General features: G+C 43.6%; 1 protein-coding gene across 4 annotated transcripts in view; it reads left to right on the top strand.

Annotated features, from left to right (window-relative positions):
- Positions 1–636: 636 nt before the first annotated feature.
- pdgfd (platelet derived growth factor d) overlaps positions 637–18769 on the top strand; it is a 211780-nt gene continuing 193647 nt past the window's right edge. For 2 of the 4 annotated variants that reach the window (XM_078545535.1, XM_078545537.1), the window contains exon 1: positions 637–1304. In XM_078545535.1, the coding sequence (XP_078401661.1) occupies positions 1193–1304 (112 nt within the window). In that variant the 5' untranslated portion in view covers positions 637–1192. The remainder of the gene's footprint in view (positions 1305–18769) is intronic. The other 2 variants (XM_078545534.1, XM_078545536.1) reach the window with 1 other exon arrangement.

Raw genomic sequence — 18769 nt, forward strand, 5'->3', positions numbered from 1 at the left:
AGGACGAGAACTTACCTGATTATGGTCAAAAGGCAGGGTTGTGGGGCTAAGTGCAACTGATATGTCAAACAGCCAGCACAGGCATGAAAAGCCAAATGACCTTTTTCTGCGCTGTAAGTTTCTTATCCATAGGAATCAGAGATAACTACTACTTCGAATTTCAACACTTACTGCAATTATACACAAAGCACCTCTCCCACTCCCAACGTATGAGTGGACTGTGTGTTATCCAGCAAGGTTCCAAAAACAATGCCACTGAAGCAGCAGATACTATTGCAGATGTGACAAAAGATTAACTAATATTATTTCCAGGTGTTGAATTGTTAAAATTGGTGTTAATGCAAAGAAATCCCGCTTAATCCAATCAGGTGTTCATTCTGAGAAAGGGAAGATCGACTGGGGTAAGAGTGCCGAGCGTAGGTGATCACATAAACTGATTTGAATGCAGTACTAATATGGTGGTTTAACGCTGCGAGTGCACGGCAGCTGATCTGTACTAATTATTTCACGGGTTGTTGGTGCAGCATAAAAACTGCATCCTAAGACTGGTTTCTTATCCTATAAAGTGTAAAAAAAAAACAACGCGTTGCCAAGTCTGAGTCATATAAGGACTGTGCACTGTGGATGACATTCCCAGCGTCAAACAGAAACTGCTACGTGTAGACTTTTTCCTCTCAACGTGAAAGCTTCAGCTGTAGCTTGCAATGCTTTTCCCTTTGTTTACACTGCTATTTCCTTATGCTTTACCCGGCGTATTTCCTCACCAGGACTGTGGGAGTACACGCGCGATCTGCACCGATCACTGCCTCTGCATTTTTAAACCACATATATGTTAGGGCTGTCAGAAGACACTTACAAGGATTCTATTTTTATTGCGTTTTGAAAGCGTTGATGATGCGCTCGCACTCTTTGAAGATGAGATCTCCACAGGACACAGTTTTTGGGTGAAATTTGGAGTCTTGTTTATTCCTGATCGGGGATTCGAAGAATCAACCTGTTACATCTTTTGAGCTTTGGGGCGTTCTTTTCTGCAGGTCTTAGACAAATCGCTCTCTATCGCCGCATTAATGATGCTGAAAGTTTGTTAAAAACACGATAGAGTTTAGAGAACGCTTTGAAGATTTAAAGAGTACACATCGCCTAACTGGATTTGATATTAATTAAGCAGTGGAGCCTGGTTATAAAAATCCCAATGTTATTGCTATTCATATTGGTTACAGTGTTTGGAGACTTTCGCCTTCATGGCACCAAAGCTCAAGGTGGATCTATTAAAGCTTTGCGATCCTCTACCATACAGAGAGATGGTAAGTTACAGTTTTGCTTTTAAATCTAATCTAAGCATTAAAAGTTGTTCGAGCATCAATGTTTTCACTTAATAAAAGTAAGCTGGTGCTGTTTAGCGACTCCTGTTGGGCTGAATGTAGTGAAGAAAATGTAAATAAACTGCAAAACTTTTTTTCTGTTTTCTCAAAGTATTTCGAGATCTTGGCAGAACATTTAGTTTGTCTCAATGAAATGTTCCAACTCTTCTATTTTTAAAACATTTTTATATTTCAGTATGCTGCTTGTTTGACATTTTTTACTTGGGTCTTATTCGTTTATTATAGTTTGGAGGAAGGACAGCACATTTTTTCGGTGTACCTTTGGATCTCTTTAGAGGCCTTTAACCGATGTTTACCACACAACGGATATATGTACCAGAATAAGTAACTGCGATGATTATATGATCGCAAAAATTAAATTTTCCTGTAAAATAAGTGAATTTTTAATGTTACCGTTACTGTACTTTTTAAAGTAGCTTTAACAGAGGATCGGAGACAACGGAGTGTGAAGACAGATTTCTCAAATTTACGTATTTTAAACTTTTATTATAGTTTTGTCACAATCGGAGCCTGTCTGGACAGAGGCCACACCAAACTTCATGCTTACTAAAATTGCTTTCTTTCCCCTCGCCGTGAATTATTGTGGTTTGGGTCATGAAGTTTCAGTGGTGAAATAAACTATAACAAGAGCTGCCCGCCTCAGCTGCTGGGGTTGTTTTGGCTGAGGGCGGTTTGCTGGTGCGCCTGTTGTGTGAATGCTGACAGATGCGTGTCCATTGTGCAGGGGGGCTCTGGTTTCAGAGCATGTGGCTGCTGTATTCCAGCAGCTGGAAGAATGTGTCAGTTTTATTGAAGGCAGCGGGATATATTACCCTGCGGGAAGAGGCATTACTCGGCACTCAGATCTGGAAGGAGCAAAAGCATGACTTCATCAGTGCTATTGTCCAAACTGCATTGAGAGAGGATGTGGCACCTTCAAGGCCACAATCCCATTCGCAGATCGATCACCAGGGAACAGAATGGGCCGGTGAGCTGCGCCGATCGGCCTTAAACCATTTAAAGGTGTCGCGCCGCCCGGCTGTTCAATTTGCCCCGTTTGAACTGACACGGGGGGGGCGGGGCTGCCGCATGACGTCATCAGCAACAAGCAGGTTAGCAGTAACTGGAAGACTGACGTCAGCGGTAAGATTGTGACATCAGAGGCGACTAGAGAGGCGACTTTAATCGCAAAAAAGTGACGTCAGCAGTAAGGGGCACATTGTGACATAAGCGGTAACGAACGGATTGTGACGTCAGCGGTAACTGGAACACGACGTCAGCGCGGCGCAGACCCCATTAGCTCCTGATGCCGCCTTGGAGTTGGTGCATGCGCCTTGAAGCCTTTCCTAAACACTTCAAGGAAACTGCTCGCAGTTGTAGTGTTTTTTTTATAGAAAAAACGTTGACATAAATATGCGTTCATGGTGCAGGAAATTCCTTTCCTAACCTTACTGACTACAGGATGTGCTGAAAGAGGATGATGGAAATGGAAGGGAAATTCGGGAAGAGAAAATTAATTATGCTTCTAAACAAGGAGGGACTTTCTGCTGCAGAAATTCCATAGACCTGAGATAATTCCCTAGCTACTGAAATAAACCTCTTATTCCGAAATCCTGCTCTGAAAAACATCCATTTCTGGTGCCATTGCTACAGTTCTTAACAACCTCAGTGCCATTATCACAGTTATCAGACATCACTTAGTTAATTGCTTCTAAGGTCGAAAAAATAATTTTTCAAGTCATAAATGTTAAAATTAATTACAAAGGATATTTGCTTCAAAATTACTATTTTGAGTTAATTCACATATGTAGTCACTAATTTATTTAAATTAAATCAATTTAATCTTATTTATTAGAATGCTTGTAAATTGCATTTCAGCATTGCAACATTGTTAATCTATGAATTAATTAAAATTGACTTGTGCCTTTCCTTTTATTTGAACAACATAGTTTAAATTGCACTACTTGCTATCAAAGTAATTTTTAACTTAAACAGGTGGCTTGGCTTAATTCAAATTGAGAAAAGTTTAGTTAGATAATTAGGAGTTACTCAGTAGAAAAAAACATGCTCTATTTATTTTTGATTAAAATGTAATTTCGCAGTTCAGTGAGAGCAAATTAGGTTACTGACAACTTTTGAATTCTGGGTCTCCATACCAATAACTTTTAGATACTGGGCATTTTTTTCAATATATTGGAAGAAAGACTTTAAGAAAAATGATCACAAAATATAACTAAATGTAGTTGAAAGTTTTAAAAGGAAAAGACCGAGGCAAATATACAGATTGATTTTATTTTTCCTAATTATGTTTTACTGATTTCCATCCACAGCCACACACCACCTCAGTTTGTCAAAACAGGAATAAAATTCTATTCCCAAATCATGCACCAATGCTGATGTTGGGCAGCTCTTCATAGAATTATGAGTGCAGCTCAGTGAAGGCTACACATTTCATTTTACTTATCACTCTTCCATTACTGCTGGGCACTGCCTCACAGTTGCGATTGGGAACTCAGTGACGAGAAAGGTTGAACCCGTGCCTGAGCAAAATTTGGCATCACTTCATAACAACTTGCATTTATATAATATAAAAATAAAGTGCTGCAGATGCTGGAAATCTGGGAAAAAAAAACAGAAAATTCTGGAAATGCTCAGCAAATCAGGTGGCAACAGTGGAGAAACAGTTAACATTTCAGGTTGATGACCCTCATCAGAATAGATCGCCATCAGTACCAATGCTTTGCACACATTGGCCTGAACCTTCCAAGCAGCGGCAATATTGGGTGCATTGCTGCTGCGTGTGAAGATTCTCCTGATCCCATGCTGCTGCATATTTTTTCCAGGATCTTCTGATCCTGGCTGTTAGAGAAATACGCAGCACAGTGTCTCTGGGGAACTCCGTCAGAATAGAATAGAGTTGGGGGAAGGCAGGGTACTCCCCCTTTTTACCACACTAGCTGCCGTATTCTATCTGGTAAGTTTAAAGGTCCAGTCTTTGTGGGTTAGTGAATGGGTAGATGGGTGAGGTGGATAGGTGATTGAGGTGGATAGGCGGGTGAGCAGGTGGTTTGGGAGATAGGTCCGGTCAGTGGGGGGTTAGGTCAGGGACAGTCTGGTCTGCCTGGGTAGGTAATCAGGTTGAGTTGGGCAAGGCTGTAGTTGGGTGGCCTGGGGGGGGGGAGTAGTTGGGTCCAATTGGGATAGTTGGGTCAGATTGGGGCGGGTGGGGTAGTCGGATTGGATTGGCAGAGGGGTGGGGATAGTCAGGTTGGAAGTTAGTCCGGTTGAGTTGGCAATTAGTTGAATCTGGTTGGGTTGGAGATTAGTTGTATCTGGTCAGGTCGTGGGGCTAGTTGGGCGGTTGGGTGATTGGGGGATAGTTGGGAGGATTAGGGTGTATGATTGGAGTGCTGAGTTGCTTGTGCAGTTACCAGGTGTATGACTAGGTTTAATCTCTGTAACAGTTCCTGGATAACTATTCAGCTAAGTCCTATGGATCTCTCTGAAGCCTCCAACTCTGGCTCAGAATCACAGATGTTCCTGCAGGGTGCCAGGCAATAGGGGAATTGCCCATCAGAAGTTTAAACTTTCAAGGCAATTCCAACGTAAGTCTGTGCATCAGGACTTCCACAGGGTCCTCACACACATCTTCTGTAGTATGTCTGGTCTCTGACGATCTGGAGCTCTGAAGAGTTGGGCCAATATGTATACAGAATGATAACTTCTGGGAAAAAAGCCTGTTTTTCAAAAAAAAATGCTGTTTTGACATATTAAAAAAACACCTAACATTTAGTGAAATTGTAATGCATTTCCTTATATTTTCAGCCATTGCACTGCAAAAATTAAGTCAGTGAACAAATTGATATTTTTTAAGAATAAGATAAGGTGTCAGAGAAATGCAAGTATTAAATATACCTTTTCTCTCACCTGTTAAAGATGCATCAGGAGCCTGTTGCACCATTCAGTTAGATCACAGCTGATCTGTACCTGTGTCAGCTCCATTTATTTGCCTTTGATCTTCACTTGGGGGTATGGTGATAATATCACCAGACTAGATATCCAGAAGTCGAGGTTAATGCCCGCGGGACAGGGGTTCAAATCCCACCATAGAAGCTGGTGTCATCTAAATTCAATTAATAAATCTGGAAGATGAAGCTTATCTCAGTAATGGTAACCATGAAACTGCTATCAATTGTTGTATGATCCCGACTGGTTCACTGATGTTCTTTAGGGGAGGAAATCTGCCATGCTTACTTGGTCTGATGTACATGTGACTCCAGATCCACAGCAATGTGGTTGGCTCTTAACTGTCCTCTGAAATATTCAGTTCAAGGGCAATTAGGGATGGGCAACAAATGCTGGCTTTGCCAGTGATGCCACATCCCATAAAAAGAATAAAGGAACAAAATTAATGCCCTTAGCTGATAAAATGCCAGCAGCGTCTAAATTGAAAATATCAACTCCCCTACCATCTACAGCCTTTTGAGGGACGGAATACCTAATTTTCACACATCGTGTGAAAAATACTTCATGATTTTACTCCTGAATAGCCTAGATCTAATTTTAAGATTTTTAAAATTGATTCTTTCACGGAATATAGGCCAGTATTTGTTGCCTATCCTTAATTGCCCTTGAGAAGGCACTGGTGAGCTGCTTTCTTGAACTGCTGCAATTCATGTGGTGTAGGTACACCCACAGTGCTGTTAGGAAGGGAGTTCCAGGATATTGACCTAGTGACAATGAAGGAACAGTGATATAGTTCCAAGTCAGGATGGTGTGTGACTTGGAAGGGACTTGCAGGTAGTAATGTTCTTATGCACCTTCTGTCCCTGTCACTTTCGGTGTTGAAGGTTGCATGATTGGAAGGTGCTGTTGAAGGAGCCTTGCCAAGTTGCTGCAGTGCAATTTGTATATAGTACACACTGCTGACACAGTGTGTCAGTGGCTGTGGTGCCAAGGTGGTGGATGTGGTGCCAATCAAACAGTCTACTTTGTCCTGGATGGTGTTGAGCTTCTTGAGTGTTGTGGGAGCTGCACTCATCCAGGCAAGTGGAGAGTATCCCATCACACTCCTGACTTGTGCCTTGTAGATGGTGGACAGGCTTTTGGGAGTCAGGAGGTCAATTCCTTGTCACAGAATTCCCAGTCTCTAACCTTCTCTTGTAGCCACAGTATTTATATGGCTGGTCCAGTTCTGTTTCTGGTCAATGGTAACCCCCAGGATGCTGATAGCGGGGCATTCAGTGATGGTAATGCCATTGAATGTCAAAGGGAGATGGTTGGATTTTCTCTTGTTGGAGATGGTCATTGGCTGGCAATTGTGTGGCGTTAGTGTTACTTGTTACTTGTCACTTGTCAGCCCAAGCCTGAATGTTGTCCAGGTCTTGCTGCATATGGACACGATCTGCTTCAGTATCTGAGGAGTCGTGAATGGTGCTGAACATTATGTAACAGTCAGTGAACACTCCCACTTCTGACCTTATGATGAAGGGAAGGTCAGTGATGAAGCAGCTGAAGATGGTTGGGCCTAGGACACTACCCTGAGGAACACCTGCTGTGATGCCCTGGGACTGAGATGATTTACCTCCAACAACCACAACCATATTCTTTTGTGCCATATATAACACCAACCAGTGGAGAATTTCCCCCCTTATTCCTATTATCTCAAGTTTTGCTAGGGATCCTTGTTGCTGCCCTGATGTCAAGGGCTGTCACTCTCACCTCACCTCTGGAGTTCAGAAGTTCTTCGCAGAGCCCAGCATCACTTTTAATTTTACAAGTTTAAAGAATGGAGTTCCAAGCCACAGAATCATCATCAGACAAAGTGATGCTCATGGGCCAATATCATTGCTGCAAAATGTTTCAAGTGTGGCATCAAACCTGATTTGAAAGTTGCTCAAGACATTTGGGGCTGAATTTTATGCCATTGGGATTTTATGTTCCCGCCAAAGTCAATTGAGTTTTGAATGACTTGCCACATTTTATGGTCCCTTCCCCGCCACGACGGGGCCGTAAAATTCCGACCTCAATAAAGTGAAGCCAAGGAAAATAGACATTTCCACACAGGATTTCAAAAACTTGAAAAAGTAACTTCCAGGGTTCAGAGGCCTGTGAATGTGCACAAGCATCCATGCATGTAGCTCCCCCATGGCAGTTGGAGTTTGATTAAAAGTCTGCAGCACAGCTTGGGTGTTACTAGCTGTGCGTTTTGCTCTGCGCCCACTGGTCCCTAACTGGAGCATGAGAACTATTCATTTCAGAATAAAATAAACATTATGTTGAGCATGGAAAACACCCATCACCATTCTATTGATGCACTCATTGCAGTGGAAACTTTGAACTTGAGACTTCAAATGTTAAATTTAATAACACGCCTCATAAATTACTTGATTACTAATTCCTCTGTTGCCATATAGCACTGAGCATTCCCTTGACCCTTTATAAGTATGACCATATTTCAACATAAATCAATTAAATAATTTGCAAGTCAGATAAACACTCCCTAGAATACTACAATCAGCGATTATGAGTTTACTGCAAATCCTTGAATTTGTGTGAGCCCCTGACATTATTATAACGTATTCTAGCAAAGTTTCAGTACTGAACTGTAGCACTTACAATGTATGGACAATCTATTAAGTTTTCTAATATGCAATCCATAAAAAGATTTTCTCCATGAGAAACATGTATATGTATGTTTAAGAAAAGCTATACTCAGAAGTCCATTCATGATAATTGTTCCTTCTTGCTATATATATAATGACATACTGCTCACACTGAGGAGGATGCAGGAACTGCTATGATAAATGGGGATGCTGATTAAAATGTCACCTAGGGAGTCCATCCTTCCATCTGGAGTTAATGCTAGCCGGAGGGTGGAAGTATCACTTTAGTTGGGGCATAGATTCAGAGATTGTCTTGACCTAACCACAAAGATACACAATCACGAACTTGCTAAACAGCTGATTTTTACCAGGGTAGAGAATCCTCTACTCAGTCTAGAAAAGAGTTGAGCCAACGTAGCTCGTAGCAACTTGAAGTTGAGTAAGCCAGCTGGCATTACTTTCCTGCATTGCTTCGGAGGCAGCTGATGGAAGATTCTGCTGGACATCTGGTAGCTTATGCTCTCCCAAAGCAAGCGGTAGAGAATGCAGCTGATATCACTCCAGCACCACTGTGCAAAATGTTTATGTTTGTCCTGTAACCTCTTGCCTGTTATTATTGCACATTGTGCTACTGTACTGTCTGTTAAACTCTATATTGCTGTCGCACGCTGGATCGATCAATGGCTTTTAGACTGTTAACAAGTCAGTCTTTGGGGATAAGAAGAACCCTCTCTGATAGTGAAACTAAGCTTAAGTTGTATGGTGGTTAACAAGTTGATTTGTTGTCCTTTGTAATGCTGGCCTGAAGAAGGTTTGAACAATTTTGGTAGAACTTACTTTCCTTTGCAATTGGTAGAGATATTTTTATCAGGCAAAGTAATCGAGTATTTGCAAAGGAGGTCCTTTATGCAAAGGAATCTGTTTTGAACAGTGATAGTTTCTTGTATTTTATAAATCTTTTAAAAGCTTTAAAACATTATCAATAAAACAAATAGGCAGAGGTTTTTCTACTTTATTCAAATTGCATTCTGATTAAATGCTGGAATTGTGACTTTTTACCTTTTAAATGAAATATTGCATTTGATAACTTTGCAAGATACAGTCAACGTTTTCTCTAATATATCAAAAACCTTACATCTGAATATACGTTCTGAATTTTAAGTCCTTTTGTCACATTTATTCACATTTTTGATCACCACCTTTTGCCATTTATACATTCCTATTTAATTCCTACATATTTAAAATGGAAATTGCCTACATAAGCTTGTCACTGTGTTCACATCCTCAAACTTGTGGGGGCAGTATAGAGCCTCATTTTTCACTTCCTGATCCTTGGGTAGCATAGTAAAAAAGCTACTACACTGCAATAAACTCTACTTCTCTGCTTATCAACTTGCTGGAAAATTTGCTTTTTAATAAATAATAATATAAAATAAAAGTATAATATAAAAAGAACATAGTGGATGACTTTAAAATAGGGTCTAAATTATATCGGCATTCCCTGGTCTAATTCTTCTTCACTTTCTAACCTCACTTAATCCAAAGACTATGGGAGGAATCATCCCAGATTTGCACAATGTGTGGTAGTGGGCAGGAAAAAGGATGTTTTACCCGCCAGTCTCAATGGTGACTTTTCACGCTGTATCGTCCCATTCCCAGTGCTTCCTGCCTCAATAATGCATTCCCAAGAAACAAGGCAGATCGCTGGTGGGGCAGCCTCTGATTCGCCCGCCCTGCAGTTACCTCAGGCCTTCAGTAATCCAGGCACCATATTTAAAGGACGCCCCTGTACTGCACAAGCTCTCTCTAAGGCATTGGAAGCTGCTGCAAATTCATGGCTGCTGAAGGTAGGAAACTTGCTGCCCCCAGATTTGGTGACGCCTCCCTCGGGCACCTACTGGACACATTGGAGGCCCACTGTGAAGTCCTCTATCCTGCTCTGGGCGAAGACCAGCAAGCAAAGCTACCAATCCAGCATGGGAGGTGGTGGCAGTGGTGGTCAGCGCCAATCCCCTGCAAAAGAGGACAGGCACCCAGTGCCAAAAGAGGATGAATGATCTCCTCCATTCTGCAAGGGTAAGTCACTCTTCTCATCACTCTCAACTCTAACTCTCACAAGCCCATCACACATCCCCATGGATCTCACTCACTGCCAGTTCAAGGAACATCATTAATTCACTCTCTCACACACACCTTCATCTGCCCTGTGGACCATGTCCTCATCCTGTCCATTGTACCACTCGCCACCCACACACGCCAGGCATCCATCTCACCTGGCCTGGCAGGTGTCCTGCCTACAGTCTGTCCATCTGTTTTCATGCAGGACAAGCTGGCACACAACAAGAGGGAGAGGTCACAGAGGGGTGGAGGAAAGCCTGACATCAAGGTCCTCACAGACTTTGAAAATAAAGTCATCCAGCTAGCCAATAATGACCTAGACTGTTCCTATGCTGACGGCGGGGTTGGTGGTGATCAACCAAGTGAGGATCCAGCAGTGCAACGTCCATCGGACAACCATGCTGTGAGTGAGTTTCCCTGTTCTGCAGTGCCCTGCCATGCACTAATTATCTCTCCTTGCTTTCACAGGCTCATCTGGGAAACGGCCGAGAGGGTCCATGACCCAAGTCCTTAACTCAAGACCTGAAGGCACCTCGGAAGAAGAACCTGATTACACCCTAATTGAAGGCCCATCACAGCCCTTACCCACACCCTCCACCAGTGCAGTACACACATCTCGGAGGGACCTAGTTCTAGAGTAGCCTCAGGGTCACAACCTGGCAAGCACACTGTGCTGTTTGATCCACAGCAGGTGGAGGCAGGGACTTCCCAGGGTGCCAGCACTCAGAGGATTGCTGGAGGTCAGAAATCTGCTGAGTCTGAGTCAGACCCTCTGGACTTGGTCATACCTCAGTTGCTGGAGCTACAAAGGCAAGCTCGGGAACATCAGGAAGAGATGTCCGCTGCACTCTTCAGATGGCAAGGCACGATGGAGGAGTCCATCTGCCTTCATTCTGAGGTGATAGCGCCGGCATGCCAGCATGCACCATTGTTGACCTAACACTGGTAGGATGTTGGCCTCCATGAAGACCTTGTTCCAGAACATCAGTCCTGCACTGCTGCGTGGGCTAAACTCCATCGCTGATGCCATAGTTGGCCTCCAGCAGTATCAACATGAGAGGTATGCGGGATAACTCGATCTCACTCCAGCTCCCTTCTCCTCAAGGAGTCAGCCAGGAACCCTCAGGCATCCATAGGGTGGAGGATCAACATCCCAGGGTTACCTACCCAGATGCCTCCAGGGATGTCCAGCCCATCCGAATCCCCTCTTCTGTGTGCTCTCAGCACCTTTAGGTGGGGCTGGCCCCCCATCTCTTCAGCGTCTGTGACCGGTGATGCTGTGCTCCTAAAAGGGCCAGATGCTGAAGGCTGACAAAAGGTCAGATGCATTTAAAGTTTCACAGCTGCATCTCCATGACATGACCCTGATCACAGAGCGCAAGCGAGCTGCCCTCAGCCAGACAGGAGTCATTCACGGAGGCAGACATTCACGGAGGCAGACATTCACGGAGGCAGACATTCACGGAGGCAGACATTCACGGAGGCAGACATTCACGGAGGCAGACATTCACGGAGGCAGACATTCACGGAGGCAGACATTCACAGAGGCAGACATTCACAGAGGCAGAGGCAATATGAAGATCTGTGGAGTGTCCTCGGTACATGTCAAAGGAAGCTAGTGACTATTAAGGTCTCCACTGCTCCTCTGTGAGTGAGCCTGAGCACTGAGGGTATGTGCGCTGCCATCAGCCACACAGGAGTCAAACGTTCACAGATGCAAGGTGAGGATGTCAGGACTGTCCTCACTGCATCTTGTCTTCATCCTCCATGAATCCTGTGACTATAGGGGCCTCACTAGCATGCCAGCCTCGTTTGGCCAGTGCGACGGCCTCATCGGCATCCTCGCCTCCGAGGACCTCATCATTGTCATGCCCTTCAACATCCTCGTTATCGGAAGATACATGCAGCTCCTCCATCTCCTCCTCAGCCAGGTCCTCCCCCCATTGCAGCATCAATTTGTGGAGTGTGTAGCAAGCGACGATAGTGCATGAAACCCTCTGGGGAGTGCATTGCAGTGATCCACCAGACTTGTCGAGGCACTGGAGCTGCATTTTCAAAATGCCTATATTTTGCTTCACCAAAGTCCAGGTCGTGGCATGAGCCTGGTTGTACCATCGCTCTGCTGCAGTCTGAGGCCGCTGCATAGGCTTCATCAGCCATGTCCTCTGTGGGTAGCCCTTGTCCCCAAGGAACCAACCCTGCAGCCTCTGTGGACCCTGGAAGATGTCAGGGATCTGAGACCTGCTAAGGATGTAGGAGTCATGGCCGCTCCCTGGGAATTGTGCGGAGACCTGTAGGATGTGTTTGTGGTGGTCACACACCAGCTGAATATTCAGCAAGTGGAGGTCCTTGTGGTTGACATAGTTGACTGCTTGTTGCCATAAAGATCTAAGCACCAAGTGAGTGCAGTCGATGGCATCCTGCACCTGTGGAAAACCTGAGATCTGTGCAAATTCAGGCGCTCTTGCTTCCTGGCTTTCTTGATCCGGGCAAAATGCAGAAAGTTCAGTGCCTTTGTGAGGATGGTGTCTGTGACGTCCCTGGATACACTTGTGTGTGGACGCTTACAAAATCCTGCGCAAGTCAACTGTGGAGCCCTGGAAGCAGCCGCTGGCGTAAAAATTGAGCACCGTGGTTACTTTTATGGCCACTGGCAGTGGATGCCCTCCAGGCCCCCCTGTGGCACCAAACCCTGCAGCAGGTGCCATATGTGACTGACCAGGTCCCTACACATGCGCAGTCTTCGGGGACAATGGTTTTCAGTCGCCATCTGCAGGAATGACAGGTGTTGTCTATAGACTCTGGGTCTAGCGAGGCGCCTGTGAGTGATAGCTTGCTGAAGATCTTCAGCCCCATGCGCAGCAGCCCCTGCTGACTGTTCATCCTGAGGGAGGTGCTCCTCCCTTTGCCAAGCTAGGCACCTCCGCTGTTCTCTTCTTCTACTTCTCTGCTCCCTATAAGCCATGAAGCATACTGCTAAATCACCAGGCTCCATGATCCTGATGTTGTCCTTCTGTAGGATCAAAGAGAGAGACGTGTGGGTTAGCATATGTGTACTAAGAACCTCTTGGTTATGTCAGAAGGCCCCTTCATGAATGCAGGAGAGTGCTGGCCACCGTTTGGATGGTCAGTGTGTAGTGCGCTTCATCGCTGTCCAAAACCCCACTCACTTTCGCCCCACTCCGCTTGACTGATTGACAGCAGCTTTGGCCATTGGACTGCATGCTGTGTTCTCAGCTCAAATGCAGGCATTCTCCTAAGCCACACTGCAAGGCTGCTCTGTTAGCTTGAACCATAATGGGTACTGGTCCAAACCTTAACAAAGACATTGCAAAGGGCTGTGAGCACTTTCCCCAGTGTCTGCGCCATGGCCACCTTTCGCAAGGGAATTCTACAACATGCCCAGTCGGCCATTTGTTCTGCTGCCCCCTAAAACCCAACTTAATTTGCAGTCTGCGCCCGAGGAGTGAAAAGTTCTGGAGCATTTGGTGGCACTTTCATGCTTTTGTGTTGCTTGAATGGGCAGAGGTCCGACTCCAAGCATGTCAATGGAGCTGCAGCTGAATGGTCTCAGCTGCGGAAGAATGCTCACTTTTGACAAGCTTCTCCAAGCGCAGGCTATTGCCCTCACCCACTTTTCCCCCCCTCCCCCCAGCATATGCTTGAGTCTTTCCTTCAGTTTGTCTGTGCTGCCTTTCCCACCTATGTCCCCCCACTCCCGGCATGTGCTTGAGTACTTCCTTCAGTCTGTGATGCCTCACAACCCCACACGGTCTGACCCGCACTGGAGCCCTTGTCCCTGCACCATACTGAAAGTCAGCCGTGAAAAAGCGACTTGCCTGTGATCCCGCAAATGCGCAGCACCTCATCCTGAATGTCCTATGGGCGATGCTCACAAGCGTGCACTCAGCTCCAAGTTCCCCTCGAAGTTCAGGTCACTAGGTGCATGCCTTTTAAAGGCAGTCGTGAATAATACTATTCTGAAGTCACACCAACATGGATGGTAACTTTGACATGGGGGGATGATTCCGGCGAGCGGAGCTTATAAGTAGATGAAAATGTATTAAAATGATGTTCCCAATGTCCAACAGCAGGAAAGGCAGTTGCCATTCACGGGTGGAGCGGACGATCACAAAATGGCTTTGGCTTCATGACTGCGTAAAACTGATTTTTGGCCTCCTCACCATATTGATCTCCCCCCCCCCTCCCACCCACCACCCACCAACCCCCACCATGCATGCCATGATGCCCGACGCCAATGGGACCAGAAAATTCCAGTCTACATTTGGCCTTGACTCTCATAAGTAGATTTTCACCTTTCAGCTTGGGTGTAAAACTGATATTGCGAATTGACCACCCATTGTAATAATTACCCAATTGTCACTCCCAGTGATTTCTTTGGGCGATTTGTACAGTGAGCAGGTGACCTGCAACATCAGTGTGATGCCCAAATGATGAGATGAAAATCTGTCTCCTCTGAGTTCAATGCTTTAGGATCTCAACTAGTAATACCTAAACACTCTCGATTCTGGTTGTGTGTTTCCAGTTTACTTGTTGTTGACTCCAGTGTGTGCTCCCCTGAACAGGAAGTGGCAGCAAGAGGGACAGCCAGAAGAAAATGGGCCTGGAGGCTGGCTCCTGCATCCCCAGCAGCATTTGCATGTGATTGAGGCAAAGAGCGACTAGCAGAACCAACAGGCTTCTCCATCTGAATTTCCCCACTGTTTCTGTCACAATACCACCCAATTTGCAATGGGGTAGTAAAGAAGAATCCAGCCCTTGATAAATAGGAATACAACTATGGATACAACTGTGACAACTCATGATCGCTTACAAATGGACAACACACTATTTCTTGCCATAACTTCGAGGCATGTTTAAGAAAATCTAAATATTGCTTTTACACTAATTTAACCCACTATGCTGCAGCGAAAACCATTTTGTTCCTTTTTCAGAACAACTGGTGAACTGGAAAATCTGACTCACAGACATAGTGCTAAAGTGCACAGGATTTTAGAAGTCTGTGGGTTAGCATCCCACGGGATATTTTAATTGAGGTAAAAGGAAAGTTGAATTTTGGCAATGAACAACAGGTTGTTCAGCAACTAAACGAGAAAACAGGTTAACATTTTGGATTAATGACTTAACTGACCTATTTTAATTCGTCTTGAATATTTTAAGCAAACTTTACTGAAGCTTTGCCTTCCTTGTTTTGGTTATGCTTGAATGCTATTATGGTAAAGATAACAATGTGCCAAAATTGTTCAAAGTTAGATGAATGGGTTGACTCAGCAAATAATGAATCAGAATATTGACAGGCTTCAGCTTCAATTACTTAGTGGAAAAGCAGTTAAAATGCATTTTTGTTCTTTCATCTGCTTCGATTATATGTTAGCAAAATATAAAAGTTATAAACAGAGGATACAAGAAATATTCAGATTTAATATTAGACTCAATTCAGTCACCTGGGTCAGATTTTGCAGTCCCAAAATGGGACTGAACGGAGTTGAATGGGAAAAGATAACGGCTGGTGCACAAACCAAGTCCCAACCCCATTCCCATGCTGGACATTTTCAGTGGCACATGGCGGGGTAGGGGGGCAGGCTGGGAACTCCACACACAGCCCTGTTGAAGTTGCTGGCATCATTCTAGGAGTGGATATTTCAGAACTTCTCCAATTTTCATCAAGGCAGCCACACTTTGGAAACATTTGTAAAAAAAAACACTAGTAGAGTTGGGGCAGGAACCATAGGTTAGAGGCAGGAAGAGTATGCAAGGTGTCAAATATACAAGGTGTAACCTTCCTTATAGTTCATCATGAAATGCTGAAGCCTGAGTTATGTTTACTGAAGTGAGCGATGACAGTGCAGTGATTGGAAAAAGCAAGTAAACATCAAATAATGTGTTTGTCAGGGTGTTACTTCTAATAAATGGCAAGCTGTCAAAGGAAAGAACAGCATTATAGAAGTGGAAAAGTCTTCAGATGCATTAGAGTAGATTATGTAATGGATAAACTGCTATTCTAAATTGCACAATATTGAAAGGCTTTCCCAGTGTGAGATCGAGAGCTGATTGTTTAAATTCTCCCCATAATTTTCATTCATTCATTGCAGAACAACTCAGCCATCTGTTTGGCTGTTTGAAAGCTTTGACAGATGTATGAACTTTTGGCTGCCTTCAAGAGCACTGCTGGATTCTGTAATACATAGTTCTTTTTTACTCAGCTGCCCTAAGGAATTCAAGTATGATGGCTTGGCTGCATTCCAAAACACTAATAGATTATTTACTGCAAAGTTCATTTATCCAGCTGTCCCAGGGAATGTGAGTTTGATGGCTTTGTCAGATTTCTGAGGTTCTGAAGAGGACAATGGTTTTTCAAAAAACCTATTCAAGTGTATTTGTTTATTTTGACATATTTATGAGCTGTCTAATAACTTCAAAATGTTATGATAAGGCTTTTGAGTTGTTTATAAAGTGGATACTGGGTGAGTGGTTTGGGATAAGAGCTAAGGGGTTGAGGGGTGTCAGTGGGTGAGGGGAGTTAAAGGGGGGAAAGGAGGTGAGGAGTAAAGGGGGTGAAGGATGCTTTATGCTGATATGAAGAATTGGGCCAATATCTCTGGAAACGGAGGATATTTTAACCTGGTCACATTGGCATCAGCCCGCCTCTGTTTACAGCAGCTGGCCCCACTCCAAGCTATCCCACCCTCCAAGATATGAAAACCCACCAGCCAGTTCTGCCAGGACAGAGGTGGGATCACAATATCAGGAGAATTCCTGATTCCTAATTCACACCTCCATGTTAAAACTTATAGTCCCTGATATCCATTTACTCATGTTTAATGAAATTATGTAGAAAGAGAAAAAGAACTAAAAAAAATATATATTTAATATTAATTTAGTGCCTTTCATGTGTCCTGTGGAGATTTTCCAGTGCATCACAACCAGTTAATTATTTTTGAATTGTAAATACCTCTGTTCCTGAAGGTAAATGCATTTGTGCGTTATAAGCATAAGTTAATATGGCTGCAATCTATATGCTGTTGATTATAAATGGTTTATTAAACTGTGTCTGCCGGATTCTTTTGGTATGTTTGAACAGCTTCTGCTTCTCTTTCCACCTCTCTCTCCTACTCAATAGATCTTGTGAATCTCAACTTTCCTAACAGGAGCCCAAGAGAGAATCTTAACTGAAAGACTCAGTAAACCCATCCACAGGATGGAAACATTTTTGACCTCAAAATTTTCCAAAGGAATATTTAAACAGAATTGAACTTTTCTACTACTTGTTCAAACATAAGATTTCTTTTAAGCTCTCCCTCCTCCTTCGAACCTCATGAAACAAATACTCTAGCTCTGTGTGTTCAAAGTAAGCACAATGATGTCCTACTATTCCCTGACAGATATTTTGACTTTCTTACTCCTTCCCCTATTCAGTTTTCAGGTTAAAGCTACTGCAAAAATGTAAATTCTGCAGCAGCAGCACAAGCATTCATACCATTTGAGCCTAACAGAGGAATTAGGTCCAGGTCATCAGTGCACATATGGACATGGGGAAATAGCACACGAGCTGAGTGTGGAACTTTGGATGTTTAAATAACTATGCATTTTAAATGCATATTTCACCAAGATCAAACTAGCGGCAATAGCTGGCAAGCATTCTTCACAAATACTAATTCCCTCCAGTGCTATTTGCTTTATTATCTGCATTGTCAATGGAGCTGTATGAAATGGCACTACATTAAACACATTAATACAATTGCTATCACCTTACTGTAGTTCCAACTGTTGTTCACAAACATATTGAAAAATAAATCATGCCAACTCCATGAATCAGGAAATTAGAAACACAAACATAACCCAGTGTTGCAAAATGGATCACTTACCCTCACCACGTTGCATTGACACCAAACACATGCCTATTTTGGCAGAGCTCCAAGTCTTTTTGAGGTTACAGATTGTTGCCATGTGTTGGAAATGCCTGCCAAACCACTGCAGGATGTGTTTCAGCAAATTCAGATAGACAAGTTATGTGAGCATGTTGCACAGTACGCAACTTCCAGTATATCGAATAACTGTACCAAGGTGGAGCATTTGCTGAATACATCTGCTCGTGTTGAAGAGAAAATCGGTGGCATCCAATTGTTGATGAATTATCTCAGTAAGACACAGATCCCTCAAGCTGTCCTTCAGTAGCTTTCTGTAGACTGAAGTACTGCAGCAACTGGTGTATAATGCTCTGTTATACTGCAGCTATCTGTTTGAGGTTGATACTTGCTTCAGTGAAATATGAGCTAGCAGTACTGAGCTGGTTTCACAAAGCTGTGAAATTAAGGTATTGCAGATTACTGTACATGGATAATTAGACACATGTAGACTGGATGACTAACTGGCACCTGGATATCAGTGAAATGTTCATTTAAGTGAACAGACGACTGAAAAATATAAAGACAACCCCTGAACCAATGGGAAACATTTGAAATTTAAAATGCCCTCTTTACGCTGAATTACACTGCAGCAAGTATGAAACCAAAAATGTGTGAAGCTATCCCTTAAGATTGCTCCTCTGAATGCTGCACCATCAACTTTATAAATAGCTGCTGCTCCCATTTTCCATTATCAGCACTACTTAAAAATGTAAGTAAATAATGTAAATGTGATGTGAGGTGGTAATTCTGCTACTAT

This window comes from Cetorhinus maximus, chromosome 7 (genome assembly GCF_964194155.1).
Source record: "Cetorhinus maximus chromosome 7, sCetMax3.hap1.1, whole genome shotgun sequence".
Classification (NCBI taxonomy): Eukaryota; Metazoa; Chordata; class Chondrichthyes; order Lamniformes; family Cetorhinidae; genus Cetorhinus; species Cetorhinus maximus.